Here is a 26,720-nt window from a genome sequence, read left to right on the forward strand (position 1 = left end):
GTTTTTGATAACCCTAACCCAATTTTTGGGTTAGGGTTAACCCAAAGGTAACAGTGTGTCATGTCCTTTAATTGGTTTAGTAATTTGTTTATTGGTTGATAGCCTAGACTACATTAAGACACCTTGTAATTTTGTTTTGAGGACGGCTGTCAAACCATGAGAATACCTTTCTCTGTTTCTCCTATCTAACTATATTGCGAGAATAGGTTAGCCTACTTGGACCCCGCTCATTGCCAAACGTGACTTTATTTAGCCTAATGACTGATATTGAAAAGTAACAACATGGAATTATCAGAATTAAAATACTATATCCTAATTAAAATATTTGAAACTGTAACATAGCCTATGGATTATGTAGCCTATAGATGCACATGTGTAGCAAATACCTCCCTATTATTTAAGTTAAATAGACACTAAAGTATGAGATATTTTCTGTAATACTGCCCACATGACCACACTAAAATAAGTGTGTAATAAATGGTTATGTTTAACAACATAAAACGTACCCTTGCTTTATTGTACATAACAGACGGATCACCTTACGTGACTGAGGTCATGGATTTTGATTAACTATTTTGATGGCACTGACCATTACCCTGAAGCCTGAGGTCATGGAATTTGCATGGATTTTGATTAACTATTTTGATGGCACTGACCATTACCCTGAAGCAGTGCAGTAGCTACATGCAACCGTGCCCGCTGAACAGCATGGGGAGACTTCTGGACATCACTGATGTCTCCATACCTGAAATACTCATCAGTAGATGGCAATAGTCATTTTATTTACTTATAAATGTCTATACCATTAGTACAACATGAACTAAACCTTGTCAATTTATTTCTGTTATTGATTTGACATGGCGCTATTGATAAAATGAATGAATTTCCATAAATGGTTCAATGTATACATATATGTTTCTGTTTTGACTTACTGGCGATCATAGAAGAAGAGACGTTAGAATGCTTTCAGTCACTTGATTGCCCTGTAGATAGCCCTGTAAACAACCACACAGAAAGCATACCACATTGATATGTAATCTAACATTGAACTGTTTGAAACGAACCACGCTCTGCGCTACGGTTTGCTCCAAACAAGAACACACACAAAGCATGATGGGAATATGACATCAACTGTAGCCCCGCCCCCCACTATCGAAAACATAGGCTACAATTTTCTTTTAGAACTATTTTCTCCTCAAATATTTATGTACAATCAATTAATTACACATTAGCAATCAAAATATGTGTGATAGGGTGTGATAGTGATTTAGTAAAACAAATTATTCCAATTTTCATTAATCCAAGAAATTCATCACGAAGGCAATGAAAACAGTCATTTTGTGGTTTGAAAGTTTGTCATTTAAAGAATTATGGAAGGTCTCTTACTAAAACCCCTGTGGTTATGATAAAGAACTAACTTCACGGTGTGCAGCCGCACTAATGCGATATATTACAAAAGAAAAGCAGACTCATGGTGCAAAATTAATCACCTTAAAACTTTAGAAATTACATTAGAAATATTGCCCTTCTCTGGGTGGCCAGTAAGGTAAGTCAATTAACTCTCAAATACCCAAAGTGCTGCTCTGGAAAATACAGCGAAAACCACCCTCCTACGTCATTTACGCGCCAACGTGACCTCAGCATGTGCGCCTCTTCGTGGATGTTTCTCCTTTTTAAAGCTCTGGTGGTTACGTTTACTCATCTTCTAGTATTCTATGCAACACATTGAATGTGATATTAAATAAAAGAAAAGGACTTGATCATTCTTATCAGCATGCCGAAATCGCTCAAAAAGTCATGCAGTACCCAGAGCTCCATAAGCAGTTACTTCAGCGGTCTGAATAGCAAGAGTTCAACTAATGGCAGCATCCCATCTGGGAAAAAACAACAACACACACAGCTGCAGCCTTCCCGGGGCAAGGTGAGGCTCGTTTCGACTGTAGAGACGATACACACTAGGGAGACCGATGTGACATCATGTCTGTCTCTCCCCCCAGCAGCAGAGACAAACAGATGAAGACGATGCTGGGTTACCAGTCAAACGTGCTCGTCTGTCTGTCCAGAGGCACGGGGAAGTGGGTGATGATGAAGGTGTGTGGTGGGTTTTCAGTGTGTCGGTTTGCAAGAAGCGTCGGTTTTTGTTCATGTGCAAACGGATATGGTTTTAAAATAAACTACATTTTCACATTTGGCACATTTTCAAGGCAATGTGCCATACTGTGTCATACTGTATGTTGAGCCCATTTCGGAAAAACCTATCTTATTGATTGTTAAGATTGTGACATTGTCCATGATTTTGGTTATTGCAATGTTTTGAGATAACTAGATGTAATTATGTATATGGTCTTTCCTCGCTGTAAAATGATTCCGAGCGACAAGAAAGAATATTTAATTCAGATTAGCCAGCGTACACATTATTTTATAATTGCATGCTTCTGACAATATCTAGACCTATAAATATTTATCTTGTACATCCATCTATCCATCCAGTTACATTAGCAGTACTGTCCATAGACATGTTAGGCAAATAAATAGCTTAATGATTCTTTTCTTTACGAAAGACTGTTGCTGGAAGTCAGCTGGCTTTCAGTTGGTGTAGCTTTGCATGTTTCTGCGACTTGTTGCCATTCCCCTGTTGTGTGTGTGTTTGTAGTAACTGAGACACCACCAATCCGTGGAGCCGGAGGCTTAAGCGCCGCCACGGTGGAGAGGCTGCAATCCTTCTCCTGCCCGGCTGAACCCAACAGAGGTGGCGCTGGGAGGGAGGAGCTGGATCAGAAGGAGCCTGGGGGTGGTGTCGTTCAAATCTGTGACCAAGGAAAGGGAGTCATGCTGCCTCCTGGTGGCTTAAAAGATCATCGCAACAACAAGAAGCCCAAACAAGAGGGGAAGGACGAACATCAAGAAGACGAGGCTGTGCAGGATTCAGTTATGTCTCAGAAAACACAGGTGCCCGTTGTAAACACTTTAGTTATGAGTAAGATATTGTATAATATTTATTCAGACCCATTAATCACGTCCATAAACATAATTGATGGACGTAATTCCTTTTTCGGCCCTAGCTGGAATCTGTCTTGTCTAAAATGTACACATTTGACATCCTGAACAGGGGATGAGTCTTAATCAGTTTGCCAAGACAGGAGGAGGAAGGGTTCCAGGGTCGAGTCCGGCCCAGGACTCTAGCGTCCCCTGCAGGCGCCCCAAGAGTGCGTTCACTCCCCTGGAGCAGCAGGTCATCCTGCTCAAACAGCAACATGAAGACGCCCTGCTGGCCATCGAGTGTGGATACAAGTACAGATTTTTCGGAGAAGATGCAGAGGTGAGCATTATAGTACTATTGTTTATGTATACACGTTTTGTAAAATAATTGCAATAAATAGAAATGTATAAGGAAATTTATTTTCTTAAAAAAAACAAAAACAATCATAACATTTAACCGTGAGCAACATGCCTCACTTCAGCAAGTCATGGGAACACAGTATGTACAGTATGTCCACTTTCGTTGGACGCCCAACACTTGCAGTGCATCCAAAACGCCTAGGTTCTCCCGTGTTGTTGCGTTTGTGCAGATCGCCGCCAAGGAGTTGAACATTTATTGCCACCTGGACCACAACTTCATGACGTGCAGCGTCCCCACCCACCGCCTCTTTGTCCACGTGCGGCGCCTGGTCTCCCAGGGACACAAGGTGAGGCCTCAGCTCTTTGCTTCTCTGCGGCGTGTCTGTGAACCAGCGCAGCTCTTGAGTTGCCGTCTCACCAGTGAGCCGCCCCGGGTGGTGCCGTTTTCCTCGTGTGTAGGTGGGCGTGGTGAAGCAGATGGAGACGTCCGCCATCAAAGCCTCGGGAGCCAATAAGAACGCTCTGTTCACGCGACAGCTCAGCGCGCTCTACACTAAGTCTACGCTAGTGGGCGAAGGTATCTGGATTAATATTCATCATGTTTGTTCTTCGTCTAGGTATCTATCGATGTGTATTTCTGTATCCACACCGTACTGGTAGCTTGTGTACCAAGCTTATGTCTGTATTTCCGTACTTCCTGTATTTAGTCTTTCATAGATGTGCGGCTGACGTTTATTTCTCAGTGTAAGGCCTCCTTTCCATAAAGGGGAAGTGCCACACTCGCAATTTTCTAATATAAGGTAGCACTGCATTAAACACATTCTGTGAAAAACATTTGCAGTCTACAAAATCATCTGTCTTTTTTGGGTACAATACCCTAAAATGTGCACCGTTAGCCTCAACGGACAGATGAAACAGTGTTAATGTTGCAGACCGTGAATTCCTTCACAACCCATGTATGAAGCTACTCACTCTTTCATACATTGGGAATCAGGACAGCCCCCCTTCAACCGTGCTCCTTTCCTCAGACGTCAACCCGCTGTGTAGCCTGGGAGAGGACGACCGGGGCTCTGATCCCCCGGACAGCTACCTGCTGTGCATCAGTGAGAGCTGGGACCAGAAGGCCAGGCAGGTCACCATCGGCCTGGTGGTGAGTCAGGGGATCACCACCTTTTTAGGAGGTGTTCCTCTGTGTGTTTACTGAAGCAATAGGCGAGTTTCAGATCAAGCATGCGTTGTGTTGCCTCGCATAACATAATGCGTTCTGGGATCAAAACGTCAGAAATGCTGGTGGGGATGACTTCCCTTTAAAAACTCACGGGAGCTCCCTCCGTCTGCATTTCTGTGCAATATGGTCTCAAATAAATGCAGACATAAGTCACTCCCCTCAACATATCAAAACATTGCCCTGGTTGGTTGGAATTACCACGTGGAATTTCCCACGTGAGAAGTGACATAACTCCTTTCAAAGAGGCGTGCCCTCTCCCAAACTATGCTTGTTCAAACTACGAGAAGTGCACCTGTGTCCGACTTGACATGGTGGGAACTTGACGTGTTTCTGACTAGTTCCGGCGGATGTTCTCAAGTCTCGTGCATGCATGCGCGCAACTGCAGACCATCTGAAACACGCCTAATGTCAAGAACCAATAGATGATTTTGTGTTCATGGCATTATTTTTCGGTTTTATTTCTAAATAAGCTTTTACTGCCCCCTTCAACATATAGCCAATAATGGTTTTAACTGATGACCATTGTGCATATTACCTGGAGATGTCACACCTACCTATATTTGTGTGTGTGTTTGTGCCCGTGTAAACATATTTCCTTGACTGCATTTCTGTGTACACTTAGGCAGTGCAGCCCAGCACAGGAGACGTGCTATTGGACAGTTTCACTGACAATCATTCTCGCTCTGAGCTGGAGGGACGTATCTTGAAGATCAACCCTGTGGAGATCCTGGTGCCCTCTGACCTTTCAGAACACACGCACAGGCTTTTGCAGAGCATCTCCAGGTAAATTGTTGTTAGGATTCATGAACGAAGGAACCTAGGGCATTAATTGCAGACTGCAAAACCTCTGTTTTCTGTATATGAAACTAGGGCTGCAACAATGAATCGATAAAATCGATAAAAATTGATTACTAAAAGCGTTGGCAACGAATTTACTCATCGATTCGTTGAGTCGCACGATTATTAATACTATTATTATTATTAATAATAATAGTCACTCGTAGGAGCGGAACTGTTTACAGAAGCCGACGCCAACAGGTCCATGCTTCATGCGCGCCCACAGCGAGCCTGCCGCGCGCTATAGTGTGAGCGACCACAGCTTGTATTTTGGACATGAAACATGGCGGAGGCGGAGAAAACTGTTCGACCAAAATCTTCCAAAGTGTGGGAGCAATTTACAATGCATAAAGCTAAAAAGTGTGTTAGTTGCAATCTTTGCAAAAGCGAAATGGCGTCGCACGGAAACACCACGGTGATGTCATCCGAGCAGGGTTAAGTCAATACTAATAATAGTCAGATCTCACATTTATTCCGCTTTTCAAGTAAGGACATGCAATATCAAACCCGAAGTATACTACTCCGTATCCGTAATCCGTAATCCGACTCTGTGTGTAACTACGGATACCCCTCGAGCATTTGCAGTTCTCCGTCGGGATGTCGGATACGCAATGCATTCGCCGCCCGATCAATCTTATATGCTGACTACTAACCATGTAAATAGTGTTAAATAAACTTCCAAAGCTTTCAAAGCAAATCTTATTTGGTGTTTTATTGGTCCTTAATGTGGAAAGTAAATAAGGTGTAAAGTTAAACCGGGAAATGTGATTCTGGAAATGATTTTGTTAGAGGATCAATCACAGCCCTTGCAGTCTCCATTGCGTCGACGGATAGTTAAAAAATATTGGATGCGCACGTAGAGCTACGGAGAGGGTCTCCGACAGGGTCTCCGTAGCTACGTACTGCACTTTACGGAGGACTATGAATCTACCTAGTATCTCCTGTTTCTCGTTTGGTATTTTAATTTATTCGTTATCCAGATTTACAAGCATGAACATAAGCGTTAGCTGGTTATAAAACCAAATATTGTGCACTTTATAAAAGAAAGGAGCCTTTTCATTTTTGTAGATATATACATACATACATACAATGTATATCATACAGTTATGTTTTAATATATTTTTTATCATTTAATATTACTTTTAATAGATCAGGGACGTCCGAGCAATAACCTGTTGTTTTTACACTTCAGTCTGGTCTGTGAATTTGAGGTAATGTTCAGTTTTTGAATAAAGATGCGGCAATTACAAATGTTTCTTTTTTTATCCGATTCATCGATTTAATCGAAAAAATATTTGACCGGTCAATCGATTAAATTCGACAGATTAATCGATTAAAATAATCGTTAGTTGCAGCCCTACATGAAACTCAAAAAAATGATTAATGTATGATTGATCATATAGATTCCCCAATGCCTTGGTTCGCCATGAAATCCATTGTAATTCCTTATTTGACCACTAAGGGGCAGTTTGCACCAATTTACTGGGTCATGTTACTAATGTGAGTTAAAATACTGGCCAAAAATTATCTAAATCACACTGTTTGTGTGAATGTATATCTAAAGATTCTTGTTGTGGGATTGTGTATGGTTAGTGTAAAGTCGAAGTCTAAAGAGTATTTACAAAAATGTAAGATTTGTGGTCAAGAATTTACTCAAAATACGCAAAGTAACAGTGTGTGTGCCATTCGACTGAATATGCAGTCTACGATTGCCATTTCGTTTTCTGTATGTGGTCAATCCAGACCTCATCTGAATGGATGCAGCCGTGGTCTCATTCATATTAATGGTTGAGCAACACAAAGAAGAACCTTTAAAAAAAAAAAAAAGGCCTGGACCATATTAAAGAACATTGTTCCACTCATACATTCCTCTTTAGGCCTCACAGCCCTATGTCAGCGCGTGGTTTTGTGGGCTGAATGAGATGCTGGGGCTTGTGAGCCGTGGTTACGTTTTATTCCGGCAGCCTGTTGCTTCCCCGCTCTGCCGTCATTCTCCTGCACAACGCTGACATCCTGCACCTGGCACATTCACTCCGGTGCGGTGTGTGATTACTTTCGTCTGGCAGAAGGAAATGACGGCAAGGGTGGGCGGAGAAGACTTCGCACAGATGGAGTGATTGATGACGGATCGGTGGATGAATACATGAATGAATAACATTCCACTCTAGTCTGCCTCTGCTTTGATGCTTTTCTGGACTCTTTTGTGATTGCTATTCATTCGTACTATTTTATTAGATTTGTTTTTCTCTCTATAGTCTAAATCATTTGATTGTCGTGCAATTGGCTCCATCTCAATCTTCCTTCCCTTCCTTATCTCTCCCCCTTCTCTCTCCCCCCTCACCACCTTCCTCTGACTTGCTCTTTGGTTCTCTCCGGTCTTCCATTGTTTCCGCCGTCGGTCCGGTTGAGTTAGGGGTTTGAGACGCGCAGAGTAATGACCAGGCCAATTATCCTGTTTGAACAGGTCCACTCGCCGGCCTGGTGTGCAGCAGAGACAAGGCGCTCTCTTAGTTATCCACACACACACGCACACACGCGCGTGCACACACACACACGCACAGGCACACTGGCACACTGACACGCACAGACACACAATGCTTTGTTTCGTTCTTTGGAACAGCAACCGTGTTGAGCACAAGGCCTTGTTCGGCAATGCGGCAACTCTCGAATCCTGATCTATGTTTCGTTCTAAAAGCGATAAAGCGGGCCTAAAAAGTGAAACGACGCCACAAGGTCGAAAAAAAAGAAGCAACCGCCAGAATCGCGAGAACAGAAAGACGAGAACGCAACACCAGCTCTCCGGGTGTTTATCTCCAGGCCGGGTGCGCCTCTGTGTAGCGAGTGGCACCCAGGTGAACGGCGAGATGGGGTGTTGTGTGTCTCCCAGGACCTCGTAGGTGACTTGACCCCCCCCCCCCCCCCCGCCCCCCCTCCGCCCCCATCCATGGCAATGGCGGTCGTGTGTATCCCTGGAGCAGCGGCTAATGAGTTCCCGGGAGCAGGCTGGTATCTAGGCGCGGCGGCGTGCTTTCTTTCGTCCACGGCTCCAGACCGTGAGTCGGGGCGGCAGCGGAGAAGTGTGTTTGAGGCACGCGGCCGTGGAAGGGGAGGCGGTGTGGGAGAGGGCGGGGGGGGGGAGTGTCTGGACACCTTCAGCGGTGGTGTTTTCTTCTTTGTCGAGGATCGTTTCTCTCATCTGAAGAGGCATGGGCTGCCTGCAGCGGCCGGTACCGCTACAGTGGATGTTTCTGTGTGAGATTTGAGATTTGGTTTTGATGAGCCCTTTATGTGTTTTTATTGAGCACGTATGAATGATGTTGGTTTTTAGTGTTTGTGTCTGTGTGTGCCCATGTGTAGATATTTCCTTTTTGCGTGTATCAGTGCTTGTACCCGTCAGAACCCTCTCCAGGTTGAAATCATACTAGCTACTGACCGAGAGGGCCGAGGCAGCAGATCACAGCCTATTGATTTAGGTGGCCGGGGGTTGGGGATTAAGCAACCACCGTTCCACGCTTATCCGAATGTCTCTCGAGCGTTGACCCCTGACCCGACGGTCATAACACCACCCCTTTCCTTAAGCCGCCGTTCCTCTTCTATTGATCACCGTGCTCACGGGGGGGAAAGAGCCATGACACTGTTTTTTGTAAAGCGGGTCATGACAAACGGCACTATGAAAGCAACGACCCAACAGAGATGGATTTAGAAGGCTCTGAAAAAATGTCATCACAAACAATGTGCCGCAATGTGTGTCGCCCAATCCGAGTGTGGGCGGGTAAACAATTTGATACTTCCAGTAACCGTACGCATCCTAAAGAAGACCCTGGAGCCACTATATCCGCCAGGGCTTCAGCAGAGAACCCCTTTCACCTGTATCAATATCTACACATGTCCCTTTTCCAACCCCATCTTCTGCATATATACAGTATATCACTCCCCTGAGGACAAGGTCTGTTCTTAAGTGAATGGATGTGTCTGTGTGTTTGCACACTTACCGTGTGGTGTGTATTTGTACGTTTCTTGGAAACCCAAGAAAGATATTTCTCCAGCACTCCATTCGAAGCCACGTGTTTGCCTTGGTTGCCCTGGCAACAACCGAGCGCACAAAGCAGTGGAGTCCATGAAATCAGCAGCGCTGTGCAAGTGAATAGAGCAACTGCTGTGTGTGTGTGTGTGTGTGTGTGTGTGTGTGTGTGTGTGTGTGTGTGTGTGTGTGTGTGTGTGTGTGTGTGTGTGTGTGTTTGTGCCCGGCGAGAGATTGCCTACCAATGTGATCAGATGCATGTATCCACACAAGAGCATTGGAAACATACTCCCCCAACCTCTCTCCACAAAGGCAATGAAAGACACTAATCAATGTTCAGATTCTGTCTTTTGTTTTTGAAGTGTCATGGGCAAAGCCTCAACGGTGATGGCCAACCGGGCGATCATGAAGACTCTGCAGTGGTCCTTCCGAAGCTTGCTTCGAGCTGTTGGTTGTTGACACTTCTGTCTCTTCTCTCTCTCTCCTGTGTCCATTCACCATGGCCAGTACGCAGGCAGATGATCGCATCCAGATCCAGAAGAAGGACTCTGCAGAGTTTGAGTTCCCATCTGCAATGAACACCGTTACAGAGTTCTACTGTCGCTCCCCGGACACAGGTGTGTGTGTGTGTGTGTGTGTGTGTGTGGGTGTGGGTGTGTGTGTGTGTTCTGTCAAACACGTGCATTTTGGGACTTGAACTGCAACACAAACAACAAAACATTTAAATTAAACTAAACAAACAGAGCTAAACAGGTTGGGGAAATACAAACACTTGTCAAGCTGTGGTTAATTATGTTGTTCATTTCAAGATATTTGCGATACACTCTGTACACATTCCAGTGGTTTTTGAAAGACAAAAAGCCAATTAATTCAGAAATGTGGGTTGTAGACAGTCCAAAAACAAATAGGGTTATAGTCCAAACAAAATAGTGTTGCAGTCCACAGTGAGGGTTGCAGTCCAAACACAGTGAGGTTTGTAGTCTAAAGACAACATCGTGGACGGAGATGGTTGGGGTGAATGACTAGTAAGTACAACCTATCCTTGAAGTCATTTGGATAAGCCTGGTGGTGCCAGATAAGGAGCAATGTTTGTGCTGTTTTTGTTTGGCAAATGCTTCCGCGGGGGTGGATTTATATATCTTTGTCTTGGTTAATAGTTTATCAATAAGGCCATTAGACTGAATTATTGGATGTTGGGGGGGGGGTCTGTGAGTCATGGTGTTTGTGTGTGTGTGTGTGTGTGTGTGTGTGCGTGTATGTGTGTCTCGCCCCAGGTTCCCGCTCCCTGTCCAGTGTTGCGTCGTTAGAAAGCCAGGTGATCTGCTGCCTCGGCCCACTCATTGAGTACCTCCGGGAGTTCAACCTGGAGAGGGTTCTGCTGAACGACAGGTACCAGCGCAGACACACACACACACACACACACACACACACACACACACACACACACACACACACACGCACAGATGTATACTGTTTGTATAAACACACACACATATAGACCTGATATATAAGCACGCACACACTCATCGATGTCTACTGTATATATAAACACACACAGATAATGTTTACAGAAACACACACACACACACAGATGTATACTGTTTGTATAAACACACACAGATGTAGACCTTATATATCAGCACACACACACACACACATACACACCCTCATCGATGAAACACGTTTCAAACACGTACGAAAAAGAAGAAGAAAAAAAAGAAGAAACCCCTTTGTGCACGGATATAAACGGTGCACACACACACACACGTACGCTCTCTGTATGCTGGATGTACCCAGAACCCAGATGTACCCACATCCCCATTCAAGTGTATGGCTGCCGGTTCTCCTGTGGTCGGTCCAGTAATGTGTGAGCCGTATCCCCCCCCCCCCCCCCCCTGTAGCTCCTTCCGCTGCCTCTCCACTGAGTCCCAGGGCCTGGTGCTGAGCGCCACCACACTCAGGAACCTGGAGATCTTCAGTAACCAGGTACGCACGCACGCTCGCACGCTCGCGTACACTTTGCCAGTGGGACAGAGAGCGATGGAAGGGTGTTTGTGTGTAAGTGAAGAACAGACCCCCCCCCCAACAGCTATATAACAGATATATGTGTCATATACAGACCATATACTGTATATGTACCCTATTAAGGTCATGAGCATACCATATACATTTTCCTCCAGAGTCACTCCAGAATATAATTGGTGGAGTGGGATGGTGCAATGATTTAGTGATTTTCTAATTGCCTTCCGGCCATGTGTTCACTCCGGTGCGGTGTGTGATTACTTTCATCTCCCCCCCCCCCACCCCCCCCCCCCCCCCCCTGTGAATGTGGGCCTGTGTGTGCATTTGATGTGAAGAAACACTCTAACTTGTTTCTATTTCTTATGTTGTGTGTTTGTCTCTGTGTGTGTGTGTGTCCGCGTGTGTCATGTGTGCGTGTCTGTGTATAACCCTACAATTGCCTGTTTTACTGTGTGTGTGTGTGTGTGTGTGTGTGTGTGTGTGTGTGTGTGTGTGTGTGTGTGTGTGTGTGTGTGTGTGTGTGTGTGTGCGTGGGCGCGCGCGCGCAGACGGACGGCGGTCGGAGGGGCAGCCTGCTGTGGGTGCTGGATCACACCAGCACCGCGTTTGGCCGCAGACTCCTGCGGAGATGGGTGAGCCTGCCCTTAACCGACCTGCGGTGAGTGGCTGGCCCCCCCGCTGGCCCCAGCGGGTCGCTCTAATAGGGCCCCCGGGGAAAGGGAGGATCACAAAGTCTTACACTGTCGTTCCATAGTGGCCACGCCAGGCCCTGCAGGGGATAGCTCTCTTTTTGTGTGTTGTGTTGTTCACCTGAGCCGGAGCAATGCCCATAATACCATCCCTACACACACACACACGCATACACACGCACACACGCACACATGCACACACGCACACGCAAATTGCATTTTGAAAAGTGAATGTCTCCCGCTCCAGCCCCTCCCCCTGCCGTTGGCGGGTCAAAATCCTGGATGGAGCCCTGTTCCAGATAGCTATAGATCGAGTGTTCTGCAACATCGCTAAAACCCAGATTACAGCATTCTCAGCAAGCATTAATTCCAAAATGGCATTCCCAATGCGACAACAAACACACACGGATAGATACGCGTATGCGGCTTTAAAAAGTATTGAATTAGAATAAATGTCTCAAAATAATCATAGCTCAATACTTTCTCTCGCTCTTTAAAATTGTACTGATTCCATTCACAGAATGGAATATATATCCGCCTCCTCCATCTGACTCAGAGCCACACTGCCCTTGAAGATTGAGAATGAAACTATATTTCAACACTAAATGGATAAAATACATATTCATCACCGATGATTGAATGATATCCCTCTACTGCGAGAAGAAACTAAATGAGATGTGGCTCATCACTGTCTTTGATTTATTTTTTTCCCTCCCTCTCCTTCCTCCCCCTCTCCCCCCCCCCCCCCTCTCCTTCTCCCTCCCCAGCTCCATCTCAGACAGGCAGGATGCCGTTTGTGAGATCCTGCAGTCCGACTCCGCCGCCCTGACCGCCATCAGGGCTCTACTGGCACACCTTCCTGACCTGGAGAGAGGGATCTGTAGTATCTACCATACTAAGGTAGAACACACACACACACACACACACACACACACACACACACACACACACACACACACACACACACACACACACACACACACACACACACACACACACACATCGTTGGCTTGCTCCAGTCGCCTGTGAATCCTTCTGCTGAGCTACATTTTGGCGACCAAGCACAAGATCAGAGCAGTTTTTCCAACCTGCATCCACTATATTGACAATGTAGTTCACATACACACATGTGCAACAATTACAGTTACAATGGGTACACATATACCCCAAACAGACACTCTCTCTCGGTCGCTTTCTATCTCACTCACTCTACCACATGCGTGTACACACATGCACACACGGCAACGTGCACAGCAATGCACACTCCCACACTCCATCAATCAAGCTTAGTGTGATTATTTTCTCCATTCACATAATGGAAAGCAGGCCATGGTGATGGTTCCTCTGTGCTGGGGACCATGAAAAGGGTAACCACCCCAGGCAGGACATCTCTGAGGTAGCAGGGAGCCGGTGGTCCCCTCATGTGGTTCTACGCTACACCATTATAACGTGACACCCATTAACCTTCCGTCACGCCTTTAAAGGTTGTATCAGCGATTCTAGGCCGAGACATAAATTATCACATTCATCTGATCTTTCCTCACGATCCGCTAGCTGCCCGCCCCATAAGCAGGCCGTCAAAATAAAAGCGTCTCTGTAGGCAGCCTGTGCTCCGAGATCGTACACAAAAACAAATGGTACCACCAACCACTCAAAACCAAAATAAATAGTATACCAACCAATCACCGACAAGGGGCGGGTGTTGTGGGGTTTTGCGCTGCGTTCATGATGGTTTTTATTGGATGCACGGAACTCGGAAGGGAGGGGCGAGCTGGCTCTGTTTGTTTGGGATCTCGCTTCAAATACCAACAGAAGTGAGGTCACGCAACATCGCTGACACAACCTTTAAGTCAAGGGACTTTTCTTTCGCTGATGCATCAGCAAGACAAAATCGATTGTTGCTTCATGGACTGACCCATAACATCGTTGATAGATCAGACATTGTACCTCGTGATGGGTTTCCCAGTTATGGCTGCCATTATCTGAACACTGAAGGAGCAGTGGGATGTGGATGGCCATAACTCAGTTCCGCGATTTAATCTCTTGTCCTGATGGGGCTCGACAATGTCATCATAGAAAAGATATTTTTAGATTACGCAAAGCCGATCAGAAATTGGTTCTGATGACAATGTATCAGGATTCTCATTCAACCGATGAATGAGAAAAATCTTTGTGTTACATTTTTTAATTGTAATTTGTACATTTCGATCGGATGTTTCAATGCTCTATGTGGTTTCCTTTTTTTAAGGCTGTTTTGAGATAATGAAAAATGTCTGCCAGCATGGAGCGTCACAATGAGCACATATGAGACCCAGGGTTTCAGTCTCAGTGGTTCAAACACATTCACTCACTCACTCACTCACTCACTCACTCACTCACTCACTCACTCACTCACTCACTCACTCACACACAGATCCTTTGAAATATAAATAGGCCGAGTTATTCCTGCTTCCTTACTTTTAAATAAGTTGCGTTATGTTTCCTCTAGTCGTTGTCCTCCATCTCTCTGTACAGTACAGATGTAAAAATGCTTCACAACCATCTATCAGCTGTAACAAGTAACTGTGTGTGTGTGTGTGTGTGTGTGTGTGTGTGCTTCTCAGTGTTCCACTCAGGAGTTCTATCTTATCAGCAGCAGTCTGTCACGTTTGGGGCTTGAGCTCCAGGCGTTGATTCCAGCCATCCAATCACAGCTCAGCTCCGCACTGCTCCGGACACTCCTATTGGATACCCCTGACCTGCTTTCTCCTGTTCATCACTTCCTCAAAGTGCTCAATGAAAAGGCTGCCAAGTTAGTAATGTGTGTGTGCGTGCGTGTGTGCGTGCGTGTGTGACATACTAGACTGTAAGGGTCGGTGTCAACCACTTTACATCTCTGATAAGAAAAATACAGATATCCTTTCTAATGGAGATATTGATAATATGCTAGATCTCATATACCAATGATCACCCATTACTTGGTCAGTACAAAGTAATTATATGCTTGGCGTTAAGTCCTGTGCACCGCCGCATCTGCGGCACGATGTAGCGATGCATACCATAATACGCCACGCCCAATGCTATCAGATGTAGTTATGAAACAAGGCTGTTCTCTTATTGCATCGGGGTACAGTACCGGTCAACACCGTACTGAATCTGATATACTGGCTGGCGGGGCTGTCCGCGCTACTCTCGTTTTCTTCTTTGGAGAAGCGAAATAGATATTTAGTGTTTTACTTGGTGCCCCCCGTGAACTCGACTTGACCAGATCACCACGATGCGGATATAATGGAGACTGCTTCCCCCTCCACACGGAGCGGTGCGCCTCGCCTCGTCTGTGCTTCTACTTGATTGCTGAACACAAGTGGAACCCCGGCGGCCATTCTCTCCCCCTTTATAATTCCAGGCTGAACGTGTGAAATACTGCAAAGAGTAATGGCACCTAAGGCTCTGTAGTGTGTGTGCAGAGGGTGCAATTAGTAAGTCAGATCACGCTGTGTCATTTGAACCCCCCCCCCCCCCCCCCCCCCCCCACCCCCCACACACACACACACACACACACACACACACACACACACACACACACACACACACACACACACACACACACACACACACACACACACACACACACACACACACACACACACACACACACACAACACACACATACTCTTGCTAGCGGGTGCTGCAGCATACTCTCTCACCCACCAGACGCACCCTCTGCCTTTATTGCCCGTATTGGATTTAACCTGCAGCCCCCCTCAGTAGTACCGACGTATTTTGGTTAAAAGTTAAGTTTGATACTCAACCGTCGCCCGGTGTCTCCACAGGTCAGGGGACAGAGCTGTTCTCGGACCTGTCGGACTTCCCAGCTCTGCGGGAGCGCCAGAGCGAGATCCAGAGCGTCCTGGACGAGATCCGGGACCACCGCAAGGTGGTGCGGGCCGTGCTGAGGGCCCCCGCGCTGGACTACACCACAGTGTCCGGGCTGGAGGTAGCCGGGTGTGTGTGTGTGTGTGTGTGTGTGTGTGTGTGTGTGTGTGTGTGTGTGTGTGTGTGTGTGTGTGTGTGTGTGTGTGTGTGTGTGTGTGTGTGTGTGTGTGTGTGTGTGTGTGTGTGTGTGTGTGTGTGGGGTAGTCAAATGAACACTTCTTCTGTCTTACTCTGACCTTCTCATTTCCCCCCCCCCCCCCGGCCTTCATCCTCCTCCTCTTCCTCGCCATCTGACCCCACCCTACCTCTCCAGTTTTTGATTGAGGTGAAGAACTCCATGTCGGCCATTGTGCCACGTGACTGGGTCAAAATCAGCAGGTGAGGACACTTCCACACTCATTAATATGCAATCACGCACACACACACACACACACACACACACACACACACACACACACACACACACACACACACACACACACACACACACACACACACACACACACACAGAGAGCCTCTGGCTGTTTATACTGTAAGGATGATTCCTTCTCTGTTACCTGTCAGATACATTTGACGATGACACTGGACGTTTAAAGCCAAGCCAAGAGCATGGTATGCATGAATGGGGAGTTATTGATGGACCGTTCTTTCTGTGTAATTTCTGTGTAAATCCTGTGCTATGCATTTAGTGAGATGTATGTTACTGTTACCAATAGGTAACAAATGAATTAAATCGATTTTATTTGTTGGAAGAATTTGGGGATCTGAATGTATTCATATATCCATGAACATCCTATATATAATTGAGGGATTGAATCTCCTATAGGAACTGAATGCATAAATCTGTGTGTGTGTGTGTGTGTGTGTGTGTGTGTGTGCGTGTGCGTGTGTGTCTGTCCAGTACCAAGGCGGTGGGCAGGTACCACTCCCCCTACCTGGTGGAGCGATGCCGCAGTCTGCAGCAGCTCCGGGAGCAGCTGCTTCTGGACTGCCAGAGGGCCTGGAGCGACTTCCTGCAGTAGGACCCGCACGCGCACACACACGTACACGCACACACACGCGTTCATACAAATGTTGTGCAACAATTTGAGTCGCACTCTCAACGGAGTGCAATGTGGGTGCAGAGTTGTTGCTGCGCCCGCAATACGCAGATGCTGGTACAAATAATTCAGTCATTGCCTTTGATTAAATGCTGAGCCAAATATGTTTCAGCATTAATTTTGTTCTTTTTTTTTCTGTCGTCTCTCTCTCTCTCCCTTTTTGCTGACCGCTCTCCCCTGCTCCCTCACTCCATTCTCCCTCTCTGTTTTCTAGTCAGTTTGGCGAACACTATCACACCATGAAAAGAGCTATTAGTCACCTAGCAACCATGGATTGTCTTTTCTCATTGGCTGAGGTGGCTAAACAAGGGGATTATTGCAGGTGATGTCCTTTCAAATGACAAAAAATATTTGTGTGTGCGCTCACGTGCACTTTCTTTCCGACAATAATCATAAAAGTCTGTGTGTGTGTGTGTGTGTGTGTGTGTGTGTGTGCACATGCCTGGCACCACGTCTCAACAATAACAAGCAGCCTGTGTGGGGGAGTGTGGTCTGGCTCTGCCTCACCCTAAACGCCAACATGTCCCCCTACCCCACCGCTACCACCCCCTTAAGTATATTCTCTCCATCCTCTCTGTGGACATCCCCCACCCTCTCGCTTCAGTAACTACTGAGACTGGAGTCCTTTTGATCCCGTCCATGTTGTCCAGGCAGACTCCTCTCTTTGCTTCCTTTGCTGTGGTGTCTCGATAGAAGCTGACTGTGTAGAGGACATGAGGGGAATGAATGAATTGAAATCCAGGGCTGAGCCCGGTTATCCGAATATCCGGATTTTCATTCATCAGGACGTTTCTTTGAATCTCAATTCAGTATACGGATTCTCATTTTGTTTTGTTATTCTGAAAAAAAAGTAATATAAAAAATGAAACATTTTATAACGTCCATGCATATTTTGGTACTGTGGGTAGCAGGCTAGGGTACATTTCGACTCAGTTGAGGTAGTGGCAGCCATCGTCATCATGGGATGATGATTATCTTTTGATATTCAAACAGTATTCAAATATTCCATTGATCCATCACCCTCAATAGCGCCTGTGTGATTTATCACCAGGTAAATAGCCCTAGTCCTGCCGGGAAAGTTATTCAAAACTTTGCACAATGAACTAACCACCTGTTTTCTTTGTGATAATTTGAAGTAGGCCTACTCTCAAACGAACTTGGACTGATGAGTGGAGCTAAAAGCCACTGACATTGTTGTTTTGCTATTTTGCATTATTAAGATACACATTTGTTAAACTAATTGAACTACTTTAGAACGATCAGTCGATAAAACCTGATTCTTCAGCAGTGGTCTCCGCCTGCTATGGTTACAGGCAGTGAAAGATGCGCACTATGACTTTTTTCATTATCTTTTTCTTTACTGAATATTCGTTTGGAAACCTATGGAAACCTATATCCGAAGCTTGAAATTATGTATTCGGGCCAGCCTTACTAAAATCATATCCTGCAATGTTAAGCAACGCACACGGCCATTTAGGTAAAGACGCAGAATAATGTTTTCAGAATATTTACGTACCGAAATAGAGAAATTGATGTTGCAAATAGACGCTAGCGTAAAATGACATCCCCTAATCGCACTTTGTGTGCTTCGCCCTGTTATTTCAATGTGGTTCTGCTTCGTTTTTGGGTTGTGGTACAAATATGATCCTATTTCACGCTCTTGTTGTCGCTTTGCTTAAACATGTCAAAACAAAGGACAATTTTCACTATTTTAACAGGAACGCTTGTCCTTTGTAGCCAATCGGTAATCAGCTTGGCACCAATGCATCAGTTCTCGTGGCACGTTGAGTCGTTACCCCATAAATGATTGGGCTCAGGTTTTAAAGTACGTTGCTTTAGTGCAGCATTTTAAGTGTTAGTGGTTCATTTATTCGTCACCAGATTATCAGTGTGTTTCTGACTATTGTTTGCTTTCAGGCCAGAGATGAGTGAGAGTCGGTGTCAGATCGTGATCAAGGATGGCAGGAACCCTTCCATAGACTTGCTGATGGGAGAACACAATCAATATGTACCCAACCACACTGACCTACAGGTGCGTACACACACTCCACACATACCCTCACACACACACACACATAGACACATACACAAAATGCACATGCTCTCTTGATTTAGAAAGCTATGAAATAAAAGTAAGTAAAAGGGTGCCCCAAAGCAGGCACATACACACATGTCATGCACACACACAAAAAATACAGGCACGCACACACATGCAAGTATGCTACATGGTACTCAGATCTCTACACAGTACACACACTCACAGACACACACACACACACACAGGAACACTCGCTCAGCAATGCAGTGGGTGTAGGTTAATCTTGTAACAGAGGCACAAGCCAATGGGAAGAGAAGCCAAGCCTCCAAATCGCCCACCTCCTCAGCTGTGCAGGACACCATGCAAATATTTCTCTCTTTGCCTTTCTGTCTGTGATGCCACCATTATTCCAGGAGAGATGTGAAGATACAGTATTGCGTGGTGCAAAAGAAATTGCAATCAAATGCTTTGCATAATTAGTCTTCTGATCGCTCTTCCCTTTTTTGTTTATTTTTGTTCTCTTTTATTCTCTTTTTGGTTTTCTCCTGTCCCTCTGTCTCTGTCCCTGGTCTCTGTCTCCATTTCATCCTCTCCTCTCCTCTCCACTCCCCTTCTCTCATCTCCCTTTCATTCCCCCTCTCCTCCTCTTCCTTATTTCTCCTTCTCTCTTCCCCTCTAGCCTTCTCTCCTCCCCTCCGTCTGTTCTCTCCCCCCCCCTCTCTCTCTCTCTCTCTCTCTCTCTCTCTCTTTTTTCTATTCTCCCTATCCCTCTCCTCCTCACCCCTTTCCTCTCCTCCTCTCCCCCCTCTCTCCTCTCTCCTCTCCAGGGGGAGGGACGGAGGACCATGATTGTGACGGGGCCCAACATGGGAGGGAAGAGCTCCTACATCCGGCAGGTGGCCTTGGTCTGTGTCATGGCCCAGATGGGCTGCCATGTCCCGGCCACCCAGGCCAGCCTGGGCATCCTCGATGGCATCTACACCAGGTGTGGGGGGGGGGGGTCTGGGGCCACGCAAGAAAAACGAACTGTCACGGGCCTTTGGTGACTGCAGGACAATTTATAGAATCTATACGTAGGCACAATATGGACATGCATGCATAATGCACGTGCACGCACGCACACACGCACGCACACGCATCCCCTCGTTCTTGTCGCTCTCTCTATCTCTCCGGCTTCCATTCTCTCACTCTCAATCTCTGTTGCTCTCTTTATTTGTCTCTCTATCTCTCTCTGTCAGTTTTTTTTCTCTCTCTCTCTTTCACTCTCTCCCCTTCCCCCCCCCCCCCCCTCTTTGTCACACTCCCTTGTCTCCACAGCCCCCCTGTCTCCGGGGCTGACGGTGGTCTCCTGAATGGTTCCTCTCAGTCTGTTGTCGGCGTCAGAGCGGAGTGGCCATGACAACGATGCCTGGCGAGCCGCAGCACACTTTTCTGTTCGCTCTGCTCTGCCGTTCCTCAGCCGCGGCAGCGAGCACCAGCTGCACTTAAGAATAGCGCTGTGCGCCTACACCCCCCCCCCCCCCCCACCCCCTTCAAAAAAAACCACACCCTTTGAGTTAGAGAGAGAGAGAGAGATAGAGAGAGAGAGCCAGATGTCACATGGCGGTTTGCGGTTGTAAGAAGTGACACTAGGAACATTACCCAACCCGCGTTTTCCTCCCCAAACGCAGGAAAACCAAACGCGCTCCCGTGTTTGGCTTTGCGGGTCAGGGGGGAAGACTTACGCCGCGGCGCGCTAACTCCCCGTCACGCTGCTCCGCGAGGATGAGGGAGCGACGGGGGGCCACCCTGGCTACAGCGGCGTCTCTATTAGGCCTGGGCAATAAAACAATAAATGATCGTATCGTGATAGACTTTGATCAATATCAATACAAAACATGTTTAATATATATCGATAAGAGACTGGACCACCAAATCTAGCAGCTGGGTTTGTTACACAAATACAGTTCCATACTTATTTACAATATTTGAGTTTTTTTCATTGTTGTATCGACATTGGAGTATTTATCAATGAAGAACAGTGGAAGGTCATATTAAGTGTTAAGCAGAAGTATTTCCAGCATGGTAATTCCTAGTCTTTTTAGGTAATGATCAGTAGTTATCGATATCGATCAATATGATCAAGTTATATCGTGATATGTCCTTCAGCCATATCGCCCAGGCCTAGTCTCTATTCTGTTCTCCCGCCGTGTGTCTCTCTGTGTGGAGCATGCTGTGCAGCGGAGCTTAGCGTTTCCCCGTGTAACTCCAGTAAACCCGGAGACAAAACGTTTTTTGTTGCAGCACATTAACCCCCCGCCGCTCCCCCCCCCCCCCCCGATGATTACTCTTGTTATTATCAGAATCGCGTTGGCATGCGTCGCTATGGAACATGCCGGCGCTATGCTATGCAGTCAAGGCTAATGACTTCCAGATGCGTGACTTTTTTTATGTGTACGAAGCATGTTCTTACGCTGCAACCAGTGGGGACACACACTCGTGAGCACAAGAACGACTTGTTCTGTGTGTGTGTGTGTGTGTGCGTGCGTGCGTGCGTGTGTGTACATAACACAATTTATATATGGATATTATATGCGTAATGAAAGTCAAGTTTGCGAGGTTGAATCGAATATCAAGCAGCTCAACTTGGCTCGGGGTCCACAGAACAAAGCGTGCCGCTCTAATGGTCTTAACAAGCAAAGCCCTCGGCCAATAGAAACCAATGCAGTAATTGGCCAGCCATTGCGATTGTAAAGTGTGCTGCTGAACTGCCTTGATCCTTTTAAAAGACTCCCAGTGCAGTGTCGGTGAGAGAGAGAGAGAGAGAGAGAGAGAGAGAGAGAGAGAGAGAGAGAGAGAGAGAGAGAGAGAGAGAGAGAGAGAGAGAGAGAGAGAGAGAGAGAGAGAGAGAGAGATGAGAGAGAGAGAGGAGAGAGAGAGAGAGAGAGAGAGAGAGAGAGAGAGAGAGGCATGAGAGAGAGGCAAGGAGGAAAGGAGAGAGAGAGGCAATGAGAGAGAGAGGCAAGGAGGAAAGGAGAGAGAGAGGCGAGGAGGGAAAGGAGAGAGAGAGGCAGGGAGGCAAGAAGAGAGGCAGGAGAGGGATGGGAGAGAGAGAGAGAGAGAATGTAACCATAACACGCCGTTGGACGGTCCTCCGGAATCGCCCCGAGAAATAAACAAATAAACGAGGGAGCGAGCGGGAGGTCAGGGACGAGGGGCGGAGCTGGCTCGGTTCCCGCGGCGTCGCCAGTGTCCAGCGTAAACGCGTCGCTGCGGGTGAGGGGGTAATGAGCCCGGGCGTAGGTGTCTTTAATGGCGCGTCCGGGCCGCACCGTTCAGACCACTGATCAGCCCGTCCCCAGAGAGAGCTGTCCAAGAGAGAGCCTTGAATCACACAAATGAGGAGTCCAGTTCAGTTTCGCCGCCCACTACTCCATTTCTCAGCAGCAGCACAAATGCGCCTTTTGCAGAAAGGGGTTTTCGAGGCAACAAGTATTGGCGTGTTGTGCACGTGTCCGTGTGTCTGGGAGGGAGTGATTGAGGGTCTGTAGGTGTGAACGAGGGGTTGAGAGGGGTCGACATTTATTTGACGCATCCTTTGACGCTCACTTAGCAGAGTCAAGAAGAACATGAACGTGTGTGTGTGTGTGTGCGTGTGCGTGTGTGCAATGCATGCACAGTTTCTGGTGGCGGATGTGCATGTGTATGCCCATGTTTGCGTGTGTGTCATAAGTGCAAACATCTGTGTGTGTGTGTGTGTGTGTGTGTGTCTTCTTTGCCGTTTATATTGAAGCCTGAAGGTTATAGAGCACAGACTACGGTCTCCTCATGGTTGTTATGGAAACTGCAAAGGATACGGAATGTAAAACTGTGTTTTTGAGTCGGCCATGGACGGCACCTAGCAATGATTACAGCGTGTTTTACAACAGCCGTTTACAACTCTGCCCTTCGGAAAGAATCCCCGGCATGGCGAGATCTTTTTAAAGGGGCCGAGAGCCCGTGGCTAAATGTTTGTTTCCACAGACGTGAGCCCTTTTGTACCGAGCGTTTCGCCCGCTAATGGAAACAATGCGTTATCACTCGGGTGGCCGTTACATTGACAAAAACCGCCAAATCAGTTCTCCCACTGATGCTGACAAACGGGCATGGAGACCGGCTCTAATCCAAAACCAGTGCTCCAGCAATCTATGGCTTTTCCCAGTGATGGGTTGAAAGTTGACCCGCCTTGCAAACATGGTCACCGGCAGATGGAGCGTTATTATTGGGGCTTTAAGCCGCTTCTGAAGAGCAGGAGTATTAGGCCGGTACTTAATAATGTATATGCTTTGAGACGGTGTGGAGGAGGACGCGCTTAAGTCGATGGAAAGCTAGGTGCACTGGCTCCCCCTGGGACTGTCTCCATTAAAAGTAATCCTGGTGGTGATTTCACTCGCTTTATGAGCTGCAGGATATAAAATGCTTTATTGAATCGGCTTTCCCACTGGTCTGCTCTGCATTTTTAATAGCACTAATGGTCAACAGATATTCCTGCCTTCATGTTACATAAAGGAATTTATTTGGTTTTGTTCGGGTGGACTATTGAACCGTAGATAGATAAGGGCAATAAAACAATATGTCCACTCTTGGGAGTGGACTATGGAAACTGATGGATTAGATTGTACAGCCGGGGATGGAAACAGTAGTTATGGTTGCTATGCCTCCACTCTCTCCATCCTCATCAATCGTAGGCCACCAGATTGTGTGTGAGGATTCCTCAGTTATGGATTTAGACCTTTCTCTCGTAACACACGGCTGATCCAAATGTCATAATTGGCCGTGAGTTTGGCCACGCGCGTATGCACACGCACGAAGCCACGCTCGCTACGCAAAGAATTGGCCGATGAAATGTAGAGGCACGTCTGCCCCTCCCCTTTTTTTCCCCGCGCAGCGCGTGGGGTAACCATGGGAACCTCCACCACCGAGCCACTCCTGCATGCACTTCGTTGACAGGTACCTAGGTGAAGGTCAGGGCAGACAGGAAAAGACAGATTTAGAGGTGGGGGGGGGTGGGGGGATGGAGACCTGCTAATGGAGAGAGGGAGAGCTGAAGCAGGTACGTGGGAGATGGAGCGTCCCGCGGTGGTTTCTGATTAACCAGGACTCCTCAGTCACATTCGCACAGGATTCAATGCATGGATGAAGGGTGGGACGGCTCACTGTGCTCTAGAGACGATGGGAAGCGCAGGGTATCGTTCCCGAGAGAGGGAATATGTTGTAATAGTTTCATGGCTGGAATACCGGAATATTCACCGGTCATAACCTTTGACGATCACCGCTGCAGTTGTCCATCTTTTTCGCTGAAAAGGCCCAGCATATTTCGCTGTTATCTAGGATAATAAATGAGTCGAGTCACATACAGTAGTGTTGCGTCCTTGCTGAAATAAGTAGGACAACTTCCTTTTACTTTTTTGCGACGCGATCACCTTGAAAACAATGCGTGTTTTTTCGCCCAAAGCACAGAGAGCTTGAATTGCAATCGCAAACACCTCTCCTCCCTCTCCCTCTCCCTGTGAGTCGCGTCATGACGTGTGTGTGTGTGTTGTGGTATCCGTGGCACCAGGATGGGGGCATCGGACAACATCTACAAGGGCAGGAGCACCTTCATGGAGGAGCTGACGGAGGCCTCGGAGATCATCGCCCGGGCGACGGCGCGGTCGCTGGTCATCATGGACGAGTTGGGCCGCGGCACCAGCACCCACGACGGGATCGCCATCGCGTACGCCACGCTGCAGCACTTCATCACAGAGGTACGGGGGGGTCGGCGTGTGTGAGCGTTTATTTTTTTGTTCCTTTTGCTTCCTGTCTCTGTGTGTCTCTGTGTGTGTTGGTGTGTGTGTGTGTAAAGAGAGAGACGCACGCACGCACACACGCACGCACACACACACACACACACAGACTTTCAAGGAACTCTGTGACTAGAGACTAGCAAGGCATAATGCATTGGATCTTTACGCTCAGTGGCTGCCTGTTGCTATTCTCTCCTGCACACACACACACACACACACACACACACACGCGTTGTTGCGTGTTTGCTCTGCTCCTGAGACCTCCTCCAGGCCAATAAACCGCAGTGTTGCCGGCATCAATAAAGAGGAGTTGTCTGTCCTCAGATATGTGCGCGGGTGTGTATGCGTTGGTGTCATTTGTTCGGGTGGCGTAGACGAGAGCCCAGAGACTCTCCGAGCGCAGCAAGCCTCCTCCCGTGAGACCAGGGACAGCTCAGCCCGGGCTTGATCTACGACGTTAATATATATATAGAGAGAGAGAGAGAGAGAGAGAGAGAGAGAGAGAGAGAGAGAGATGCAGGGAGGCAAAGAGAGAGAGAGAGAGAGAGGCAGGGAGGCAAGAAGAGAGAGAGAGAGGCAGGGAGGCAAGAAGAGAGAGAGAGAGAGCTAATTGTGTGAATTGGGAACATGTATCTTAACTTGTTCCAATTTGTTGTCTTCCAAACACATTGCAGCTTATGGCTGTATTCCCCCCCCCCCCCCGCCCTGTCCAGAGTAGGGCCGGCAAAGTCTAGTGGCTGAAACGACACAACAGGTTATAGAACCCGAGAACAGACATAATCCGATGGATCGCACCATTTTAACAAGAACAAAGAGTGGGAGAAGGAGGTGACGTTTGTTTATACTTGTGCTCCTGAAGGAGCAGTTCAGCCAGCACAGTCAGTGGTCCTGTGGGTGTTGCGCAGTGTTGTTGTACTCCCATTGTGACTTATCCCCTCAGGGTGTGTGTGTGTGTGTGTGTGTGTGTGTGTGTGTGTGTGTGTGTGTGTGTGTGTGTGTGTGTGTGTGTGTGTGTGTGTGTGTGTGTGTGTGTGTGTGTGTGTGTGTGTGTGTGTGTGTGTGTGCGCTTTTGAGGTTTGTGTGGAAAAGAGACGGAGGGACGACTGTTGATCTCAGAGTGGCCCCCTCGCTCCATGGGTGTATGGGTTCTGGGTCAAGGGCCTTCCATGCATAATGAGAAAAACCTCGGTTTCGCCAGCCCCTGCTGCTGCTGCCGTGATCCAGCTCCGGGCGAGCGGGGCCCTCGACAGGCAGAGTTGGCGGGGCCCCCCCCCCCCCCCCCCCCCCCCGGTGCCTGACGAGGGGGGCCGAGGGTGACCTGCTCGTGCTCCAAAAGGACTCAAATGCCATGAGAGTGATCTGAACTCCCAGCTCTGGCATGGAGGACACTGCTCTCCTCCAAACGGCTGGCACAGCCGGCCCCAAGAGTATGAAAGCTTGCATTTAGTTTATTCTCTCTCTTTTTTTTTCTCCTGCCTTGACTTGATTATCGTCGGGCCCCGACCCCAGTGACCCGCCTCTGCCCCCCCCCGGTCCCGAGTCAAGAGGAGCGTAAACATTTCCAAAACGTTCTTCCCCCGGTGTTTTCATGTTTGGCCAGTTCGGCATTAATCTTTGGACGGGCGTCTTGCCCTTATGCAACGTTCCTGGAAGTCTGCGCACGTTAGGGCAGAGGCTGATACCGCTGGGGGCCGGCGAGTGGCAGGGAGTTGGCCGCGAGGCTCTCG

General features: G+C 47.4%; 1 protein-coding gene across 1 annotated transcript in view; it reads left to right on the plus strand.

Moving 5' to 3' along the window:
* The first annotated feature begins 1,676 nt into the window (after positions 1-1,676).
* msh3 (mutS homolog 3 (E. coli)) overlaps positions 1,677-26,720 on the plus strand; it is a 31,184-nt gene continuing 6,140 nt past the window's right edge. The window contains exons 1-21 of the mRNA XM_084468119.1: positions 1,677-1,921; positions 1,998-2,091; positions 2,654-2,949; positions 3,110-3,319; positions 3,570-3,686; positions 3,799-3,916; positions 4,368-4,489; positions 5,190-5,350; positions 9,933-10,042; positions 10,700-10,814; positions 11,327-11,411; positions 11,996-12,105; positions 12,904-13,036; positions 14,740-14,931; positions 15,954-16,112; positions 16,365-16,429; positions 16,953-17,069; positions 17,366-17,473; positions 19,069-19,183; positions 20,017-20,174; positions 24,768-24,954. Of these exons, the coding sequence (XP_084324245.1) occupies positions 1,775-1,921; positions 1,998-2,091; positions 2,654-2,949; positions 3,110-3,319; positions 3,570-3,686; positions 3,799-3,916; positions 4,368-4,489; positions 5,190-5,350; positions 9,933-10,042; positions 10,700-10,814; positions 11,327-11,411; positions 11,996-12,105; positions 12,904-13,036; positions 14,740-14,931; positions 15,954-16,112; positions 16,365-16,429; positions 16,953-17,069; positions 17,366-17,473; positions 19,069-19,183; positions 20,017-20,174; positions 24,768-24,954 (2,919 nt within the window). The 5' untranslated portion in view covers positions 1,677-1,774. The remainder of the gene's footprint in view (positions 1,922-1,997; positions 2,092-2,653; positions 2,950-3,109; positions 3,320-3,569; positions 3,687-3,798; positions 3,917-4,367; positions 4,490-5,189; positions 5,351-9,932; positions 10,043-10,699; positions 10,815-11,326; positions 11,412-11,995; positions 12,106-12,903; positions 13,037-14,739; positions 14,932-15,953; positions 16,113-16,364; positions 16,430-16,952; positions 17,070-17,365; positions 17,474-19,068; positions 19,184-20,016; positions 20,175-24,767; positions 24,955-26,720) is intronic.

The sequence above is a fragment of the Micromesistius poutassou genome (genome assembly GCF_964030765.1).
Source record: "Micromesistius poutassou genome assembly, chromosome: 5".
Lineage (NCBI taxonomy): Eukaryota > Metazoa > Chordata > Actinopteri > Gadiformes > Gadidae > Micromesistius > Micromesistius poutassou.